This window comes from Phyllopteryx taeniolatus, chromosome 1 (assembly GCF_024500385.1).
Source record: "Phyllopteryx taeniolatus isolate TA_2022b chromosome 1, UOR_Ptae_1.2, whole genome shotgun sequence".
Classification (NCBI taxonomy): domain Eukaryota; kingdom Metazoa; phylum Chordata; class Actinopteri; order Syngnathiformes; family Syngnathidae; genus Phyllopteryx; species Phyllopteryx taeniolatus.
Window position 1 is genome coordinate 4,974,412 of NC_084502.1, and position 22,633 is coordinate 4,997,044.

The window sequence follows — 22,633 nt, forward strand, 5'->3', positions numbered from 1 at the left end:
AGTTTTGCTTCTGATTCATTGGCACTTTGTGTTGACATGCGACGTGGACGCCCGCGTCACTCGTGCACAGCCAAACGTGCACGAGCATTGTAATGATTGGAACGGTAAGAGAAACCCTTTCACCCAAAAATGATAGCAGTCATTGGAAAATCTTAGTAAAATTACAATCGCTAAATGCTATACTTTTATTTACAAATTTTTTTAAAAGGATTGTCTATTCATGTATTTATTCTAATGATCATTGTTGTAGCAGTTTTGATCATTTTGTTTAAAAACCTTCTTTCCTTTACATGATTGATCAAATCCATGTCATAATCTAATAATAAGACCATCATCATCATCATCATGTCAGTAAAATAACTGTAAAATTACAGATGGAAAAATATTCTACTTCCAATTATTAATGTACTTCCTTTTCTAAAAAGAGTATTCTATTTATACATCTACATATTTTATTTTCATTGTTGTAGTAGTTATAATCATATTAAACTTTACTTTACTCCCTCACATGATTTATAATGTCCGTCTAATAATTATAAAAAAATAATTATAATTGGTAATGGCAGTTAGAATAAAAGAAGGAAAATAGCAGTTGTAGTAAAATAGTACTAAATTTACAATAGAAGTGTGCTCAACATTTAATGATGAAATAAAATTATCTTTAAAAAATATTTTATTATCATTGTTATGTTTTTATTATTTTATTTGAAACCTTACTTTCTCTCATGGAATTAATACATCAAAATCATCATCATACTATTCATATAAATACACACCTGCCTCACCGTTCTGAGGTTCTTGGTTCAAATCTCAGCTGTGAATGTTTGTCTATGTTTCCTGTGATTGACTGATGACCAGTCCAGTGTGTAACCCACCTCTCGCCCAAAGCAAGCAGGACCCACACATTTTATAGAAAAGCAACAAAGAAAATGAATAGAATTCTATTTAAAATAAAATACAAACAGCATTGGACAGTGTGTTCGTTCAGGTGACCTCGTCAGTTCACTCAGGGGGGGGTGGGAGACAGCGCTTCGCCCGCCGCCAACTTTTGTTGTTGCGGTGTTGAAATTGTCTCGTCGAATGTTAACTTTCCATCACTCTTGTCATACCGGGTCATCGTCAAACATGTTAAAATAAAAAGCAGAGTTAAATTGCCGAAGATAACGGGCAGACACCGCAATTTTGGCTATAACTTAATGCTGTCCCTTTATCTTTAAAAAGTAAAAACATTTGGGAAATTTCAACCTCTAAAAGTACCAGCACCAAACTATTGAAAATACTGATTACACAAGCCCACGTTATTCCACGCTTAAAGAATGAGGTTATTTTCCTGTCAGATGGCTTCCCAATAACGTGAAATAAACGGACAGCGGAAACTGTACGTGAAACAAACGGACAGCGGAAACTGTATGCAACCTAACCTTTCCAGTGGAAGTGCTTAACGTGTCGCCGTGCATATGGTCCATTTTCAAAGTGTAGTACGTGTGCCACTAGTAATGCAGCCCTATGGGGGGCACAAGTCAGTGCAAACTGTAGGCCGGTCCCAAGCCAGGATAAATGCAGAGGGTTGCGTCAGGAAGGGCATCCGGCTTAAAACTTTGCCAAACAAATATGAGCGTTCATCCAAAGAATTCCATACCGGATCGGTCGTGGCCCGGGTTAACAACGTCCGCCATCGGCGCCGTCAACCTGCAGGGCGCCGTTGGAAATTCAGCTACTGTGGGTCGAAGTCAAAGAAGAAGAAGAGGTGGAAAGCGGGTTCTTCGGCAGAAAGAGAAGAGGAAAGCACAGAGCCAAGAACTGAATGTGGGGACTAGGAATGTTGGGACTATGACAGGAAAATCTCGGGAGTTGGTTGACATGATGATTAGGAGAAAGGTTGATATATTGTGTGTCCAGGAGACCAGGTGGAAAGGCAGTAAGGCTAGAAGTTTAGGGGCAGGGTTTAAATTATTTTACCATGGTGTAGATGGTTAGAGAAATGGAGTCGGGGTTATTTTAAAAGATTTGGCTAAGAATGTCTTGGAGGTGAAAAGAGTATCAGATCGAGTGATGAGGTTGAAACTTGAAATTGAGGGTGTTATGTATAATGTGATTTGTGGCTATGCCCCACAGGTAGGATGTGGAAGGAAATTCTGGAAGGAGCTAGATGAAGTAGTTCTGAGCATCCCAGACAGAGAGAGAGTCGTAATTGGTGCAGATTGTAATGGACATATTGGTGAAGGTAATAGGGGTGATGAAGAAGTGATGGGTAAGTACGGCATCCAGGAAAGGAACTTGGAGGGACAGATGGTGGTAGACTTTGCAACAAGGATGCAAATGGCTGTAGTGAACACTTTTTTCCAGAAGAGGCACGAACATAGGGTGACCTACAAGAGTGGAGGTAGAAGCACGCAGGTGGATTACATCTTGTGCAGACGATGTAATCTGAAGGAGGTTACCGACTGTAAGGTAGTGGTAGGGGAGAGTGTGGCTAGACAGCATAGGATGGTGGTGTGTAAAATGACTCTGGTGGTGGGGAGGAAGATTAGGAAGACAAAGGCAGAGAAGAGAACCATGTGGTGGAAGCTGAGACAGGACAAGTGATGTGCAGCTTTTCGGGAAGGGGTGAGACAGGCTCTCGGTGGATGGGAGGAGCTTCCAGAAGACTGGACCACTGCAGCCAAGGTGATCAGAGAGGCAGGAAGGAGAGTATTTGGTGTATCTTCTGGCAGGAAAGGAGAGAAGGAGACTTGGTGGTGGAACCTCACAGTACAGGAAATCATACAAGGAAAAAGAAGCCAAGAAGAAGTGGGACACTGAGAGGACCGAGGAAAGGTGAAAGGAATACATTGAGATGTGACACAGGGCAAAGGTAGAGGTGGCAAAGGCCAAACAAGAGGCATATGATGACATGTATGGCAGGTTGGACACTAAAGAAGGAGAAAAGGATCTATACAGGCTAGCCAGACAGCGGGATAGATATGGGAAGGATGTGCAGCAGGTTAGGGTGATTAAGGATAGAGATGGAAATATGTTGACTGGTGCCAGCAGTGTGCTAGCTAGATGTAAAGAATACTTCGAGGAGTTGATGAATGAGGAAAATGAGAGAGAAGGGAGAGTAGAAGAGGCAAGTGTGGTGGACCAGGAAGTGGCAATGATTAGTAAGGGGGGAGTTAGAAAGGCGTTAAAGAGGATGAAAAATGGAAAGGCAGTTGGTCCTGATGACATTCCTGTGGCGGTATGGAAGCATCTAGGAGAGGTGGCTGTGGAGTTTTTGACCAGCTTGTTCAATAGAATTCTAGTGCTTGAGAAAATGCCTGAGGAATGGAGGAAAAGTGTACTGGTGCCCATTTTTAAGAACATAGGTGATGTGCAGAGCTGTGGGAACTATAGCGGAATAAAGTTGATGAGCCACACAATGAAGTTATTGGAAAGAGTAGTGGATGCTAGACTCAGGACAGAAATGAGTATTTGCGAGAAACAGTATTGTTTCATGCCTAGAAAGAGTACCACAGATGCATTATTTGCCTTGAGGATGTTGATGGAAAAGTACAGAGAAGGTCAGAAGGAGCTACATTGTGTCTTTGTAGATCTAGAGACAGCCTATGACAGAGTACCCAGAGAGGAACTGTGGTACTGCATGCAGAAGTCTGGAGTGGCAGAGAAGTATGTTAGAATAATACAGGACATGTACGAGGGCAGCAGAACAGCGGTGAGGTGTGCTGTAGGTGTGACAGACGAATTTAAGGTGGAGGTGGGACTGCATCAGGGATCAGCCCTGAGCCCCTTCCTTTTTGCAGTGGTGATGGATAGGATGACAGATGAGGTTAGACTGGAATCCCCGTGGACCATGATGTTTGCAGATGACATTGTGATCTGCAGTGAAAGCAGGGAGCAGCTGGAGGAACAGTTAGAAAGATGGAGGCATGCACTGGAAAGAAGAGGAATGAAGGTTAGCCGAAGTAAGACAGAATATATGTGCATGAATGAGAGGGGTGGTGGGGGAAGAGTGAGGCTACAGGGAGAAGAGCTAGCAAGGGTGGAGGACTTTAAATACTTGGGGTCAACCGTCCAGAGCAATGGTGAGTGTGGTGAGGAAGTGAAGAAACGGGTCCAAGCAGGTTGGAACGGGTGGAGGAAGGTGTCAGGTGTGTTATGTGACAGAAGAGTCTCTGCTAGGATGAAGGGCAAAGTTTATAAAACAGTGGTGAGGCCAGCCATGATGTACGGATTAGAGACAGTGGCACTGAAGAGACAACAGGAAGCAGAGTTGGAGGTGGCGGAAATGAAGATGTTGAGGTTCGCTCTCGGAGTGACCAGGTTGGATAAAAATTAGAAATGAGCTCATCAGAGGGACAGCCAAGGTTTGATGTTTTGGAGACAAAGTTAGAGAGAGCAGACTTCGATGGTTTGGACATGTCCAGAGGAGAAATAGTGAGTATATTGGTAGAAGGATGATGAGGATGGAGCTGCCAGGCAAGAGAGCTAGAGGAAGACCAAAGAGAAGGTTGATGGCTGTTGTGAGGGAAGACATGATGGCAGTTGGTGTTCGAGAGGAAGATGCAGGAGATAGGCTTACATTGAAAAGGATGACACGCTGTGGCGACCCCTAACGGGACAAGCCGAAAGGAAAAGAAGAAGTATGTGTGCCACTAGTTCTATGTGAGCTCCCTCTAGTGGTAAATAACAGAATCACTGAATTAAAAGTTCAAACTGCCTAATGTTAATAGTGTCTTAAAAAATAATAATTAATCCAGTACAGTACATTTATTATGTACATATCAGTTGTTTTTAACTTTTAGGTAGACAAATACATTTGCCATAAATTTTTTGGAACTTTTTGGTTTCACACATTTATGTTCATTTTTTCTTTTTTTTAACTTATGTGCAATACATTTTAATTGGCTCATTATTTAAGCACAGCTTTTTTTGTTTTCCTCTACGTATGTGCAGTGTTGATGTTTAAACTCTGCATAATGCGACTGTATTTTAATGTTGGTCCTTTTGGTGGTACTTGGAGAGCAAAGTATTCTTTTGAGGTGGTACGTGGTGTAAAAAAACATGACAACCACTGCTGGATAGAAGATGAATAGACGAATTGACAGATCATTGCAACATATAATGTGAATCGAATCAATTCAATAGAAAAATTTAAACTGAGCATTCTTAAATATTGCAATGGGCACCGTTGCTCTAACTTCATACTGAATAATGTATCAAAATCATTTCAATTTAAAGAACGCCAAGACTTGGTCATGCAGCCAAAAAAAAAAGGACATAAATGAGCAAGCAAATCACAGAGCAGAACACATTGTTCACTGTGTGTGCTAATCGGAGTATCGTCAATAAGAAATAGATGGCGAAACTTGTGTGCGTGTGGTTTTTTTCTACATTTTCCTAGAAACTTTAAAACAGGCGGCACGGTGGATGACTGGTTAGAGCCTCACAGTTCTGAGGAGTGGGGTTCAATCCCCGGTCCCGCCTGTGTGGAGTTTGCATGTTCTCCCCGTGCCTGTGTGGGTTTTCTCCGGGCACTCCGGTTTCCTCCCACATCCCAAAAACATGCATTAACTGGAGTCTCTGAATTTCCCGTAGGTGTGACTGTGAGTGCGACTGGTTGTTTGTTTGTATGTGCCCTGCGATTGGCTGGCAACCAGTTCAGGGTGTACCCCGCCTCCTGCCCGATGATAGCTGGGATAGGTTCCAGCACGCCCGTGACCCTAGTGAGGAGAACCGGCTCAGAAAATGGATGGATGGATGGACTTTAAAACAGGTTAAAAAAAATAATCATAACGGCTGGGTTGAATGGTGGTTCTGGTGTGCAGAGGTAATAGCAAATGCTTACCAATTGTGTTTACAGATCAATGTTATTACTGTTTAACCTCTAAGTGAAGAAACCGGAGGTTAGATGATCTATAAATGTATCATGTAGAAATGATTCAGCAAAAAACTGTTTTCAGTGCAGAAATCTTTGTTTACTATATTCACGTTCAAGGCAACATCTCCAATCAACTGTAGAAGGAAATAAAAGTAAAACAGCATTTCAAAGCCATTCAGCTCCCTTAAGTCATGGCGTCACCCTGCCAGAAAAAGGCAAGGAAACGGCCAAAAAATGCGAGTGTGGACTCTTGCTATTTAGTGACAAAAACAAACCTTGAATGTAAAGTAGCTGAAGTCACATGGAGGAGAGAAAAAAATCAAGTCAGTCTTCACAATAGTGATGCATGCTGCAATTTCTTTAAATTAAAAAAAAAATAATAATAAAAAAAAAAAGCTCTGATCATGATTTGTGTTTAACGGAGGGCCCATTCATCATCCCTGTAGAGCACTTAATGCATTTATTTTTAGACTCTTTCCTCTTCTATTTCCATGAAAGAGGTTGTTGGCCCGTCTTGTGTTAGAGTTCTGTCTAAGGTCAGAGCAGTCACATGGTGACAGTGTAATCCTTGCTCACATGCAGACGCTGTTTGTTTCTGCAGAGCGTCCATGTTCTCTGCTACTGGCAACGTTCACCTCAGGTGGAGCTTTAGTTCACTTGCTCCTCGCCACACACAAATGAAGAGGGACGTATGAAGACGCGTGTTGGTGGATGTTTCCTGAAAACAAGGCCCATGATCATCCACACAAACACACGTGGTCATAACTGTGGTCTCCTCCACTAAAAGAAAGACATTGACTGAAAATAACCTAATGAAAATCCAGTATTGCTTCTGATCTGGGGTGGGCGATTTTTTTTTTTCGAAGGGGCCATGTGAGAAACTAAAATGTTTGTCCAGGGCCACACCAACATGCTAAGCCCAATTGTGTTAAATATGAATTTAATGTATTTTTATGAAGCAATAAATTGTATTGTTTTAAAAAACTGCTAATTGTGTAGCAATGTTTTATATTACGATTAGGTAATACAAATTTAAAAAAGAAACCTTTTTACAAAAAATTATAATCAGTCACATTAAATGACATATCTTCACCTATTAACATGACATCACTATTTAATAACATTCACAAAAAACATGTACAGTGTCCACAATCCTTCTGAATCAAACATTCCGCCTTCTCTCTGTGATGTGCGCGCACAACGAGGCGCTCTAAAGCGGCTACGCCAGCGGACTAACCAAAGGTGAAACGTATTTTAGGGGTGTAGGCATAGCTAGTTAGCTAACTGAACATCGCAAATGCGACAGATAACGACTGATGCGAACAAAGGTGCTGAAGTTAGGGGTGACTCATGCTGGGGCCAAGATGCGTCACTGGACCCAATTTTAGCCACCACCCCGCAAAAAAAAAAAAAAACTGAAATGATGAAAAACAGCTTTAATCTCTGAAGATAGGTTAGATGATCTACAAATGAATCACGTGGAAATGATTCAGCAGAAAACAGCAACATTTTTAAGTGTGTAAATTGTTGTTTTCTCTGGACCTGCGTAGGTGATCATGTGTACGGCTTGCGTTATTCTAAATTCAACTTCAAGGCAACATCTTTGATGAACTACAGAATGGAATAAATGGAAAACAGAATTTCAAAGCCATTCAGACCCTTGATTGATTGATTAACTGAACTTGATCAGACCCTGCCAGGAAGAAAAAAGCTTTGTAACGCCTCACTCCCAGTGGCAAAATATGCAAGTGTGGACTCAAAATTCAAGACAAAAATGATGGTCCTGTTACCTTAATATTTTGTTGGCAACCACTGCACGCAAAGGATTTGTGTAAATCTCAATGAGATGTGTGCACCTGCCGTTTTGGCCGAGTTCAATGCGGTTTAAATCAGGGCTCTTCAAAATAGTGCTGTGATTTGTTCTTAGCCATTGTTTGGTATTTTTAGCCATGTGTTTTGAGTCTTTATCCTGTAGGAGGACCCATGCATGACCTGCGATTGAAACCAAGCCCTCTGACACTGGGCAGCACATTTGGCTCCAGGATGCCTTGATAGTCTTTGAAATGTCATTAAATTCTGACAACTTGTGCAGGATTTAGCAAAGCAGTGCCAGAATATAACTGAGCCACAAAGCTCCAGTTTTGTATCATCAACAGGCTAAGGGACATTCTCTCAGAAGCTTTGTGGCTTATCAATATGCATTTTTGACAAATTCCAGACAAATTCTTGTCAAGTTATTTTACTGAGCACTCTTTACCCTTACATACTGTTTGGTTCAAATTTGACCAGTTTTCACATTTGACAGCAATAAAAATAAAAACCCTAAATGTGATTCCATCAGCTTGAAATTTGACATCTTATCCTAAAATGACCCAAAATACACAAAAATACAAATATTGAACTATTTCTATCTTTTGTACAGGTGCTACAAAGTTTTTTGTAGACTGGGGCCTTTCTGGGTAAAATTTTATCCATGTCAAACTAAAATGGATTTTAGATTGACCAAAAATCAAGGACAATGGTGGTAATGACGTAAATTTTGAAACCGTACACAGTTTTCTGGGACGTTGGTAACAGTGTTCAAGAGGAGCTTGAAAATTTTCCTGAGAACTGTCTGTGTTCTCACCACATTTGCACAGGTCCCTGCAAAAACTTGCACCTGATGGTCTTTGAAGGCCCAAGGGGGGAATCTTGAAACAGTTACATAATAAAACAGCATAAGAATACACAAAAGTTATACAGAGTACCTTGACATTGACACTGCAAGAAACAAGTACCTGCAATGCAGTACATCCTAAAAGGAATCATGCAAAACATAAAATACACTTTAGATTTTCTCTGAAATCATTAATCATACATTTACTGATGTCAGGCAGGCTATCGATTCATTTTGCATAGATCTTTAGTTAATAATTTGGTATAGACAAATAGTCAGGATAATCTTGGCCTGGGTCAACATTGACTCGTAACATACGACGTGTGCACGGAAAATGAACAGTAGGCTATGTAAGGGTTAATCGGAAGGGTCCCTACAATGTTGCCTTCGTGTGTTAGACATGATTGTATTAACCAGAGGGCCTGCTGTCAAAGCAGACTAATATGACCACTGCTCACTTACTTGTCTGCGTCCTGGCAGCTAATACTTGGAGGGCGCATGTAAGACTTAATCCCATATTACTGCGGCTATGTTAAGTGTAAGGATCGGCCTGCCACACACTTCCAGGAGCGGCTTCTATGCAGAGAGGGAAGATAAAGAGAATTCTTGCTCGATAAGCTTCAACTTGACTATCAAGATGGCACGAGAACCACCTAGAAAAGGTCAAATTGCTGTTGACGTGTAAGATGTAACGCCAGCTGTGTTCATTTTAAAAGGAAAGGCTGCGCAATGCACATATACTGTACTGATACATCGGCTTTTAGGAGGGAAATTGCGTAGGCTGTGTTTATAAAGGTTTTAAAGGCATCTTGAGTGCGGGCATTACTTTGGGCGGCAACTGTCTGCCCAGCTCTTCTCCCCTGCAAGCCAATCCTATAAAGAGATCGTCTTGGCTACGTACAGCAGTACGTGTGTGGTCTGTACAGTGCCACTTCTTACGTAACAGCTGGCCTGGACAACACAACACAACACTGGCTAATGAAACATAAATAAAAGACATCCTGTGTTGCTTGTTGGCTGCATCCACAAAATAAAACATCCATCCATGCATTTAATGGGTGCACATTCCTCAAACTGTTATTTTACCTAATAAGGAAATGCAATTGTGAAATGTAAAAAAAAATGGAGTGGAAGGTAGCTTTTCAGGTCATGTCTGGCTAAGTACGGGTTTACCACTCCCTAGAGTACTAATCCCCTGACGAACTGACTATGATTCTAGCGGGGACACTAACAGTGCGTGACTTTGTGTACATCCTCTGTCCCCTGGAGAACATACTGTATCTTTATACAAGTTGTAAATGTGATGGTCTCACACACCATAATACAGAGCACACTTTACGAAGGAAGCTATTATTTAAATTCTTGTCCTTGTGTTTTAAATTACACTCAAAATAAATGCTAATATTTGTGTTTTATTAGCAAATAAGTAAGAAAAATCAGTCAACACATTTAAAGTGAAATGTGACCTAAGTACTCACACTGTACTTAAGGAGAGGTACCCTATAGAAAGAAAAAAAAAGTACTGATTGAAGTCTTTTATTTGGAGAGGCAGTTTGCAGTGTTAAAACTGCTAGCTAGATTTGAATGTAGCCTCACTTCAATAAGCCCGCCTCGTGTCTCTGACCAAAGCAGCGCCCCTCACTAAGGTGCACAAGTGTGATTAGTGCGTAGTTGTGATATGTAGTCACAGAGAACGATTACAGCAGCACTAGCAAAACTAAGCTAGCAGTACTTTAACCAAGTCAACGTTAGCCACCACCACTATTTTTGGAATGTAAAGTCACAAAGAGGTGATGAACGTACGTGTCGAACAGAAACGTTGCTAATTCAACATGACTTCTGAATCCTTTCAGCTGCCTTGAGGTGCCTTCACTCAACTTCTGTTTGCCAGTCTTATGCCCAGGGTTTGGCATACAAAAGATAGACATTCCCCCCGTGGGTGGATATTTCGCCATAGTTTCAACAAAGCTCCTAAAGCTCAAGCTAACAGGTCAGCGAGAGGTCGCGGGAGTGTGCCCGCTACAAGTGTGCCTGTGAGTGCACTGCAAATGATTGACACCTCGCCAGTCATGCTTTCTGTCTCTGATTGGTTTTTTGTCCGAGGGTTGCGGTGATTTTTTAGAAACCAGAGATAAAAGATGCAGCCATATTTAATTTTACTTATGCAGACAAATATGACAAAAGGTGTTTGCTTTTTTTTGATAGTAAATAAGTGTTTAAGTCAATGTAAAAAGTACTAAAAACTCATAAATGTACTTAAGTACATAATTTTAAAAAAAAATTCTGTCAACACCCATTTTGATAACTTAATTGGCACAATGTAAAAAATAAAATATATATATATTTTTAAAACTCTGCACACAAAATAGGCTCCCTTTTTTCCTGACTTGTTAAGTGCTCATACTGATAAAACAAAATAACCTGGACATGTGCTTTAAAAAAAACTAAAACTTTGTAACATTTTGAACAGACTAACATAAAATGATGAATTAGCAAATTAGCAAACTAAGAAATTTTGCCTTGATGTTTTTTTGGGGGTTTTTTTCTTACGTTGTGCCAATAATTATCAAGATGGGTGTTGACAGATTTATTTTTTCAACTTCTGTACTTAAGTACATTTATGAGTTTTTAGTACTTTTTACATTGATTTAAACACTATTGCTTAGTTACTATTAAAAAAAGCAAACACTTTTTGTCATATTTGTCTACATGAGTAAAATGAAATGTGGCTGCATCTTTTACCTCTGATTTATAAGAAATCGCTCGGACAAACAACCAATCAGCGACAGAAAGCATGACTGGCGAGGTGTCAGTCATTTGCAGTGCACTCACAGGCGCACTTGTAGCGGGCACACCCCCGCGACCTCACATTGAACTGTTAGCTTGAGCTTCAGGAGCTTTGTTGAAACTATGGCGAAATATCCACCCACGGGGGGGAATGTCTATCCTTTGTATGCCAAACCCTGGGCATAAGACTGGCAAACAGAAGTTGAGTGAAGGAACCGCAAGGCAGCTGAAATGATTCAGAAGTCATGGTTAATTAGCAACGTTTCTGTCCGACAGGTACGTTCATCACCTCTTTGTGACTTTACATTCCATCCATCCATCCATCCATCCATTTTCCAAGCCGCTTATCCTCACAAGGATCGCGGGCTTGCTGGAGCCTATACCAGCTATCTTCGGGCAGGGGGCGGGGTACACCCTGAACTGGTTGCCAGCCATGAGTGGACTATATCTTCTTCATCTCTGAAACATTTGCATCATTGTCATTAATGCTGCCTGGTTTGCGTTCCTCCATGTTGCTGCTGCCAGTTTTTGTCCGGAGTCCCCAAGATTTCAACGAATCAATCAATCGATGAAGGTCTCAACCATGGGTTGACTTTTCCACTTTCTATTCACGTCTTTTTTTGTCGTCGAAATCCATGGTGGTTGAAAAACAAGCCTATTTTGACAAAGCAGTCGAAAGTACAGGTATATGTTTTCAAATGTAGGGAGTAAAGGTCATCAGCAGATACAGGATACTTCCTACCACTGATAAAATCTATTTGATTTTGTCATTAATGACCAAAACTTATTCCTTGGCTTCTTATGTATTCCTATATGTTACTGGATGCAAATAAAAATGAGAGTGTAAATGCATTATCATTTGGGTATGAATCCTTTTACATTTTTTGTAAGTTCATAATAATAATAAAGGGAGATTTCATTTTTGGCAACCTTTAAAGGCAGCACCTCAATGGCAAGGCATTGTGCCCAGAAGGGACACTAAGTGTATTCGTCTCAGATTAATAAATAAATAAAAACAGAAGAAAATAGACAGTTGAGCTACATTAGTATATTGCCGAAATGAGCGCAACACAGAGCTGCTCTACATGAATTTGTGACCGCGCAGATTCATATATACGAGGAGACAGATGTCACTGTGAAGCTTCTGTGAGTCATGCAGAGGCATGAGTCAAGAGCCAAGAGATTTTAGCCCCCGCTGCCCTCTTCAAGTTAGGTTTTTTTTTCTTTCCAAGAGACACATGGAACTTGTCAGTGCTAAATATTTTTCAAGACCCTAGTGGACATGCAACAGAAGTATGAGTCATGTCTTGGCAAAGGGGCAAGAGAAATATAGAAGTTTAGATACACATTGTCTTCAAAGTAAAACATTTGACTTATATAATAGTCCTCTTGTGTCGTTATTTTGGTGTGATTAATGAATTGTGATGTCATTCCTGCATTGATATACGTGCATGGTGATAAACAACTCTATAAAGGAAATAGTATTTGACAAAGAAGGGGAAAAAAGCAGTGTAAGGGTAAGTTTGTAATACAGTAAATGAAATAGATCGCGTCCTAGATGTTCAATCAAACTATATGAAGACACTGATGTAAACAATGTGTTAAGTCTTTAGGTAAAAAACTACATGTTGAAGAGTCATTTTAGAACAGGAGGACTTTTCTTTGATACCTAAAATAAAATGTGACAAGGACAATGTTTGCCAACCTATGACCAAACCTATCTGAGTTGCATAGCAGCAATAAAACATTTGCGCAAGAAGCTTGTTGGGGTAATAACTAATTGTGCTTTTTATTCTGGTACCATGGGCCTTGTTAGCGTTTGAGAGACTGACTGAGTTGGAAGCCAAAGGTTTTGTTCACTGACATTTTCAGTGACAATGCATTTGTAGTGTTAGAGCAGCAGCTCTGCTCAGTCAATTGGCTACAAGTCTTTCCCGTCACCCTGATAATATTGAGCTACAATCTTATATTATTATTATATAAGAAAATCTCAGAAGCCTTGAAATGTGCCATTTGAATAAAAGACATACAAATGCCATTCTATGTTCTATATGTTCTACGCTACATGGCTGTAGGATATTTGTGCAACAAATGTATTACATAAGCAAGAGCACTTCACTTGTTTTGGGAAGCAGTCTTCTATCAAATGCTGAGAAATGGCACCATCTCTTTGTTGAAATGTGAACTACATCACTATTAGTGAGGACTGTGGAACAATTAAAATAGCCTCATTATTACGATATTAGGAACTAAACTAAGTGCATTAGGCTACAGTAACAAGATGACTCAAGACTAAGTGTGGTTTTAATAGGTCACTTTTTTTTCCAAACCAAGAACAGTTTTCGCCCATTTTTACACAAAACAAATGGTGGCTTTACCTTTAAGGTTCCACATTTTTTCTCTCTTGCACACACTGCCAAAGATGTTTCTTAACATACAAAGTGAATGGAGGATTAAATCATATTCTAATCAGAATTAGATACTTAAAACATTCAAATATTTTCAAAATGAATCAATTAGTAAATTTAGGCTTTAAAAGGTGGCAATGAAAGCCATTAAAAAGTCACCTTGTTGAACTATTTGGAGGCCAAATTAAAGTGAGGAATCAAAAACAGTTCTATGTATACACAGTGGATATAAAAAGTCTACACAACCCTCTTCAAATGTCAGGCTTTTATGAGATTAAAAAAAATTAGATCACGATAAATCATTTCAAAACTTTTTCTACCATTAATGTTACCTTTAACCTTTATAACTCAAATGAAATATTTTAAAGAGGGGAAGTAAACACAAACAACTGAGATTGTGGCTCCACAAGTGTGCACACCCAACTGAGGTTGTGGTTGTACAAGTATGAGCACCCTCTTATAACTGGGGATGTGGCCATGTTCAGAATGAACCAATCACATTCAAACTCATGTTAAAAGGGAGCCAGCACACCTTTGCCACCATTTCAAGTGCCTCTGATTAACCCCAAATAGAGTTCTGCTGTTTTAGTAGGTTTTTCCTGACAATTTTGTATTCCTGTCTGTCCACATAGCGCTTCCCCACGCTATTGCGAGAAGGCTACACAAGGATTTCCAATGCATTAAAAATACAATCGAACACAGAAACCACAGTCATCATCAAGTGGAGAAAATGTGGCAGAACAGTGATGTTACCAATAACCGGATGTCCCTCCAAAATAGATGAAAAGATGAGAAGTGGTCAAGAGGCCGACAGCAACATGAAAGAAGCTTCAGAAATTTCTGGCAAGTACTAGGCTGTTTAGTACATGTAACACCAATCCCCCATCTTTTTAATAGGTCTGGGCTGTAGGGCAAGGGCAAGGGCAACATAACAGCACACTTGAAATCTCCCAATCGTACGTGCAAAGTTGTGTCATGATCCAATGAAACCGAAGCCTATTGGGAAAAGCCTACTACAACATCAATCAATTTTCTGAGCCGCTTCTCCTCACTAGGTTCGCGGGCGTACTGGAGCCTATTCCAGCTAACATCGGGCAGGAGGCGGGGTAAACCCTGAACTGGTTGCCAGCCAAATGCAGGGCACATACAAATAAACAACCATTCACACTCACACCTACGGGCAATTTAGAGTCGTCAATTAACCTAGCATGCATGTTTTTAGATGTGGGAGGAAACCGGAGTGCCCGGAGAAAACCCACGCAGGCACGGGGAGAACATGCAAACTTCAAACAGGCGGGGCCGAGGATTGAACCCCAGTCCTCAGAACTGTGAGGCAGACGCTCTCACCAGTCATCCACCGTGCCGCCCTACTACAACAATTTTACTTTATTTGGGGTTAATGAGAGGCAATTTAAATGGTGGCAGTTGTCTTTTAACTAAACTCATTTAATACGAACTTGAATGTGTTTGGTTAATTCTCAAAACAGCCACATCCCCACTTATAGGAGGGTGTGCACACTTGTACAATTACATTATCTCAGTTATTTTACTTCTTTCCTATAATAGATGTTTTCTCCAATTTACTTGTATGTTATATGCCACATTAATGGTGGAAACTGTTTCGTAAGGATTGATCTTGTTTTGTTTTATATCTCAAAAAATAGCAAATTGAACAGGGGTGTGTAGACTTTTTACATCCACTGTACATGAAAATATGTATAATAATATATGCAATAACTAAAAATAGGTTCTATACAATGTTGCGATAATATGCTGTAGATAAAATAAGCTTACAAATAGAAAAGAGAAACAAGGGTTCTTTCTCATGCAAACTGCACCTCTATAGATGTTCAAGAAGTCATCAAGTTTTCAGCAGTCAATATCAATGCTAAACAGCAGCTCTTCCAAGGCCTCCAGCTTCTGATTGGCCTCCTCGATGGCACTGTACGTCTGCACGTTGCTGGTGATGTGGAAACGGATGTCGTCTATCAGGGGGACGGAGTCGGTTTCGTGTCGCTTCTCCAGCAGAGCGGCATCCTCCTTGACCACCTCGGCAAACTCCTCGTTCTCCACCAGCTGTGACAGACGTGCGCCAATACACAGGTCAAAGTTTACGATTAGGGAACGGGGCGTCATTCACGACACTCAAAAACAAAACATTAACATAACGGTGAGTATTTTTGTTGATGATTAGTTGCAAATGCTCTTTTCCACTAGACAATAATTGTATTGTTTGCACTTCGACAGAATGGCTGATTTACAGGCATGGAAAAAAATTATTAGACTACTTTGTTATTTCAATTTCTTTTTCATTTTAATGCCTGCTACCACTTAGGATATATTACCTGAAAAATACAATGAACACAACAAAGTATTACTGATTCCATAATACTTCATGTCCTATTTGACATGCTTAAGATGAATTGTATTCCCGGTTATTATCAAGAAAACCACGGAAAATGGCTTGATAGCAACTCTTAAATTAAACTCTTACGAGCTATTTTTGTTTTCATCGTTATATTTGTCCCCAAAAAAATTTACCTATGGTTGTACTAGGCATTTAAATGGAAAAAAAACACTGAAGAAACAAGATTGGTCTGTTTTTTTTTTTTCTGTGACTGTATCTCATGTGTATCACTTCAGTTCAATTGTACCAAAAGGTGATAACTTGTTTCGGCAACATTGTCATTGTTTCAGAGGAAAAAAAAGTCCACATGTTGGATGCCAATAAAAAGGGAAAAATGTATCTTACAACCGTGCTTGGATGAGTGGTCTCTCTACTAATACATGCCAAAATGGATGGCAGCACCACTAAAACTTTAAAAACTAATTAACATACCCTCTAACTAATTAACAAAACCTTGTTTTTCCCCCAGGGTTAATTTGTATATATAGTTTTGTTCTACGCTGAGATTCTACACGGTTGAAGAGATGATCTTTTTATCTCCCACTTTGTAACCTGCTTTACGAGGGGTACCTACCGTCTATTTTTTAGCAGCCTGCAGCATATACTCAAAATATTATTTGACACGGGCCACACAAAAGGGTAGGAAAACTACTACTACTATTGTTAAATAAAATTATTTTATGTAGAGCATTTCTATATTCAAAGATGCAAAGAAATCTTCATAACACCCTGGTGAATTAAGTTAATTCCATTTCAGAAGCAAAAACGGTTTGCTCCACTCTCTGCTCCATGTCAATGTCGGATTTGTGAACATATCACATTAATGAGCCTCAGGTAACTTATTTACAAATGGTCACCTTTCGATAGATTGCTCTTGTTTTGGTTCTGAATGTGTAGATTTGCTCAGAAAGGAGGTGGATCTATTTGAGAGCGAAACAGGGCAGCAGTCCACCCCAAAATCCTCAAAAATCCTAGATTTCGCCTTATTACCTTTAGTTTAGCAGTTTCTCATAAATAATTATGTCATTACTGTGTCTTTTTATAAAATATAATATTATAGAAAGCAATTTTTTTCATTAAAAAACAAATTACACATTTTTTGGGGTTGTTTTTTTGGGAAGCTTGAACGGATTCATGGCATTTCCATTCATTTAAAATGGGGAAAGATGATTTGGTCCCGGAATGATTTGAACTCATATCGCGAGGCACAACTGTAACATATAAGCATTATATAATTGCCTAATGGAATTGTTTTAGCATGTTTAGTAAATGAAAATTTAAGAATTTGAAAGTGGCCCTTGTGTTTTTGCACTTTTCTATGTGTTTGGACAGCACCGTTTTACACTTCTTAGGGGAAGGTTTGTCTGCAGTTCCCATTTAAAATAAACAAAAAATACCCACCCGCTCAATAATTTTGGCCATGAACTCTATGCATTGATCCTCCAGCCGGGAGAGCCGGAAGAGCTTGGCTGTCTTCCACAAGCACAGAACGTTGTCCTCGCATATGTTCTTGGCCAGGGTCTTCCCGCACAGACGTTTCAAGCCTGGCAGCAGGTACATGTCAGCCACACACAGGATGTCAAACACGTTCTCCCATGTCAGCTGGACATCAAGAAGAACCGGTTGGTTGTCAGTCAAAACGATGAACACTCAAGGTTGTTTACAAGAATTCATGACTTCAAAGAGAACCCATTAAGTGCAAGATGACAGCAACATAAAGTTAATATGCGTCTGACGCTGATGGTTTTTGTTTGAGTTTACCCTCGCTAATTACAGGAAAACTGATAAGCTTGCACCCAATGCATATTTTAATATTTTGGATATTGTAAGAGCACCACCATGTTGGATTTCTAGAAAACAAAAAATTCTCAAACCTGTGTGTCATCGCTGTAGATGTAATACATGATGTGGATGAAAATCTGATGAGAGATGTTGTGCAGAGTTATCGCCGGAGTGCTGGGCTGGGACTGAAGCTGCTCTCCCTCACTGAAGTGGTCCTCCAGTAAGGCTTTAAAGTAATCACTCCGTCCACAGAAAAAGGCCTGGGGAAACGCACACGAGCCATAAAACTCCCAGTTTGAGTGAAAGCACGGGGAACGAAGAACGAAGAACAAATCTTCGAACCTTATGACACAAGAAATCATAGCCATTGACTCGAAAGCAGACGTCAGGGTAGGTGGGCAAGTGGTCGACCCTGTTGAAGGGAAGAACCCCAAATCCAACCTGAGGATAATCAAGAGCAAAGCAATAAAAAATTGATGGAAAAAAAAAAAGTATCAATGATGAGAGCAGGCCATTTTCAACACAACACTTTATATTGCTCAATAATTTGTAAAAATAAATAAATAAATAAATAACTTACATACGTGTAGTTTCACCAATAGTATGGATTTGTGTAAAATTGTAATTTTCGACATCGGAGGTTTCGGCCCGATGGCAGCGACAGATTCAAATGTAAAGCCATGCCCAAGTAATATTATTACAGATGATAATACCCTACTAAATACGACACAGTCATGAAATAAAGCATCAGTTGGACTGCATCAAGTTATTTAGCACGGTTAACTGTGAAGTTGACAACTTGCCTCTTCATGGTATGCTAATCAGTACATTTAACTGTTATAGATTATTTGCTGAGTGAACATTTTCCGCCCTTGAGCAAAATGCATTTTCGTCAACGGGGGTGGTTGATGCCCACCCAAAGCTGTTTTTGGATGCACCCCAATTCTTACTCTGAGCTGAGGGGGCAGAGCACAGTCAGCCAACTGGGCCATGTCCTCCTGGAGTTGGCAGCTATGAGGCTCCAGACTCAGAACCTTCACACAGATGCCTGGCTTGTTGGACACTTCAAGGCCAAAAATTTAAAAAATGGAGAGTCAAGATTTGAAAGACGTACTAGTGCATTGACAGTCTAACCATCAAATGGCATCTTACCAAATTCATACACCTGTTTGCATTTAATCTGAAGCTCCTCGATGAGATCTGTCATTTTGCATTGCTTAGCAAGTCGTCTGCAGTCGTCTACAAGGCTCACGTCAATATCCATACGTCCTGAAACATCACACCGCAAATTACGGATGGGCATGATAGTTGCTTAATTGATCTGTGAGATTGAGTTCTATTGTGTGGAGAATGATTTATTGCATTTTGAAGCAATTGAGGCCAACTGGAGTGCACCGGCTATTTTGTAGTCTTAAAAAAAATAATAATAATAAATAAATAAAATAAAATAAAAAGACATCAGCCACTCTATGATAACTTCTCAAAGCAAAATTATTTGTATCAATCGGATCCCATCCCATTAAAATAGTATTTAAAAATAACAATTCATACATTTTTATACTGACACATTTTATTCAGACACACAATAACAAAAGGAATTATTTTTGTTGCGATTTTCTGTAATACACAAAGCCTCTTTGCATTACAAACAATAAGAAAAAAAAAAAAAACATTATTTGGGCACAAGCAAGCATTTTATGACCTGTTAATATTTCTCCTTTCACCTCTTATCGGGCAAGCATGAGGGAGGCATGGATCACTAGGAGGCAGTCAAACCTTGTAATTTCTCCCCGAGAAAATTTGCATCTTTAAAATATTCTCACCTGTATACAAATACTGCAGAATGGCTCGAAAAGCTGCAGGGTTGATCTGGAATCAGGAACAAAAGTTTGCGCATAACCACCACACATGATAATCATCTCATACCAAAGCAGGCGAGACGTAGCAATCAATCCAACAAGTGGACCTACCAGAGGATGTTTGAGGTGGATCAAGGTTTTGTTTCTCCATTTGGTGGCAAACATTTCTGTGAAGTACTCTGAGAGCGCACCGAGCACACATCGGTGCGCCGTGAACATTTGCCCGTGAACAAGGAACGTGATGTCACTGTGCAGTCCTTGCTCTAGCAACCTGAGGAGAGCAAATGTTACGATGACATGGCCGTTGCTCCTCTCCAGGTTCAAATACAGAGGATATAAAAAGTCTACACACCCCAGCTCAATTGCCAGTTTTTTGTGGTATGACAAAAAATGAGACCAAGATAAATCATTTCAATAATAATTCCACTATTAGGTCTCTAACCTGTTCAAGTAAATTTAACACATTCACTGCCATTGACGGCTTTAGAAGTCAAATATCCATGTTTGTGATATGACAAAAAATGAGACCAAGATAAATCATTTCAATAATAAATCCACTATTAGGTCTCTAACATGTACAAGTAAATTTAAGACATTTACTGCCATTGTCACGGCTTTAGAAGTCAAATATCCATGTTAACTGGGAAGGCTGGCAGTGAATGCCTTAAAAACAAAATCTTTTTGAGAGGGCATTTATTTGATCTCTTTGATGTCCATCTTAAGGTCCATGTACTAGTACGCTTTGTCCTTACTAGTACGACAGCTATGACATACTAGTGGGACAACTACATGTTACTACTGAGGCAAAACTATGCACTAGTGTGTGAAGGTACACTGCTATCTGAGCATGTTTAATGGAAAACAGCATAAACGTCGAATCTCACATGTGCAGGAAGTAGTTAAAATCATCCCGCTTCATGGCGCGGCCACCGACGCACTTGTACTCCTTGAGCAGGCGTCGGATTGAGTCGTTCAGTGAGCCGTACAGGCACCGCTCACCGTCAAATGTGTTGGCCTCGCACTTGGCACCTACACACCAAATAAGAGGGAGAAAATAGGACAAAACATGACAACGTATCAACATGACATAGCAGTACCATCCATCCATCCATTTTCTGAGCCACTTATCCTCACAAGGGTCGCGGGAGTGCTGGAGCCTATCCCAGCTATCATTGGGCAGGAGGCAGGGTACACCCTGAACTGGTTGCCAGCCAATCGCAGGGCACACACAAACAAAACAACCATTCGCACTCACATTCACACCTAAGGGCAATTTAGAGACTTCAATTAACCTACCATGCATGTTTTGGGGATGTGGGAGGAAGCCAGAGTGCACGGAGAAAACCCACGCAGGCACGGGGAGAACATGGAAACTCCACACAGGCGGGGATTGAACCCCGGTCCTCAGAACTGTGAGGCAGACGCTCTAACCAGTCGTCCACCGTGCCGCCTATAGCAGTACTACCTTTGGGTTATTTATTTTGCATGTTTTTGTTTTTTTCTGTTTTTTTTTTACAGATAACAGGAATTAAATCCCATGCTTACCACTTGCCAGCAGGTACTGGACAAGCTCCTCATGACCACAGAGACAAGCATAATACCTGGCATATGAAAGGTCACATAAGAAATTGTAAATGGTCTTTCTTCATTTAACCACAAAACAATTGCCTGAATGCTACTTACAAGGGGCTGCTATCCCATTTATCTCTTACATTGAGGTCCACCTCTCGCTGTTCAACGAGGTATCTAGGAGAACCAAAATGAGTGGAATTTCATAATGGTTTAATAATACATAATAACAACATAGTGAAGTAATATGGAAAAAGGAATGTTAGTGTTAACTGACACAACACAAGAACATACACCACTGCGAAAGGATGCCTTTCTCAGATTTTGCTATCTATAAATACAGTCACGGAAAAAAATACAAGACCACCCTGGTACAACTAAAGTTACATTTGTTTGGACAAATAGAATGATGACAACAACAAAAAATTCAAGGTTATGGAAACTTTTGATCAGGGCTGTTTGGGCGATTACAGTTACAATATCCATGAGACGATTTTTTTTCGATACGAGCGTTCTGACTTATGAGCGTGGTCACCGAACGAGTTACACTCGTATCTCGAGGCACCACTGCCCCCCACAGCCGTTCAATTCTTTGATCATTCTATTTGGACGCCCGAGCAATGTAGCATCTGCATATACTGTACGGCATCGTGTGAAATTATGATGACGTTTCAGTTTATTTGTATTCTGTTTTTTTTTTTTTTTAGCATAATCTCACACATCTGTAGAGTGTAGTGACGTCAAAGCACTGATCATGCTAAGGGTGCTCTACTAACGTTGTATACTGTTTGTGTTTGGCTTGCGATAGCAACCATCGTCCGCTAAGTAGTAGCTGTAGCTCATACAGTAATGTTTATTATTATTATTTAATTTAAAGAGCTCCAGGAAATCGGTGGCTGAGGAGGTTCGCTTCTAAACAGATAAAGGTTTACCTGACTCTACAAATGTCGCCCTTTCTGCAACTACTGAACAAATCGTGGACGTCCATGATCCCCTCGGTGTTTTGGGTCCTCTGAAAGGCATTGAGTCAGCCCGTCTGCTGGACAGCGAGGCGAGAAGTTTGCTGAGTTGCTGAGGTAAGTTGAAGTGGAGGCTGAAGATCGACGGACGCTCGGTTGTTGACAAGCGCTTGCTGCTTGCTGCTCAATAATGTTTAGCTGGAGACGGGGGTGAGTCACGTGACGTGCTGGCGTTGCGTTCACGGCATCAAGAATGGCGAATGAAAGAAAACTCTCCTATTAAATATGTTTGGACCAGGCGACTGCTCACAGAAATGTTTGTTCCGTGTTTTCGCATTCTGTCTAA

The 22,633-nt window shown here is 40.3% G+C and overlaps 1 protein-coding gene across 1 annotated transcript; it reads right to left on the reverse strand.

The window, feature by feature from the left end:
* Positions 1-13,589: 13,589 nt before the first annotated feature.
* abtb1 (ankyrin repeat and BTB (POZ) domain containing 1) lies at positions 13,590-22,513 on the reverse strand. The gene is made up of 12 exons (XM_061763826.1): positions 22,261-22,513; positions 21,443-21,505; positions 21,305-21,360; positions 20,644-20,788; positions 19,871-20,030; positions 19,724-19,769; positions 19,053-19,169; positions 18,851-18,963; positions 18,243-18,341; positions 17,993-18,160; positions 17,520-17,720; positions 13,590-15,787 (listed from the first exon to the last, which is right to left on the reverse strand). The coding sequence occupies exons 1-12, from the start codon at positions 22,314-22,316 to the stop codon at positions 15,581-15,583; spliced, it is 1,431 nt and encodes a 476-aa protein (XP_061619810.1). The 5' UTR covers positions 22,317-22,513; the 3' UTR covers positions 13,590-15,580.
* Positions 22,514-22,633: the final 120 nt, after the last annotated feature.

Excerpts from the sequence above, each read along its gene's own strand:
- abtb1 (XM_061763826.1), bottom strand. The coding sequence starts at position 22,316 with ATGGACGTCCACGATTTGTTCAGTAGTTGCAGAAAGGGCGACATTTGT. Across the intron at positions 20,789-21,304 it reads CCAGTACCTGCTGGCAAGTG|GTGCCAAGTGCGAGGCCAAC; the intron begins GTAAGCATGGGA and ends TTTGGTGTGTAG. Across the intron at positions 20,031-20,643 it reads TTTAACTACTTCCTGCACAT|GTTGCTAGAGCAAGGACTGC; the intron begins GTGAGATTCGAC and ends TGCTCTCCTCAG.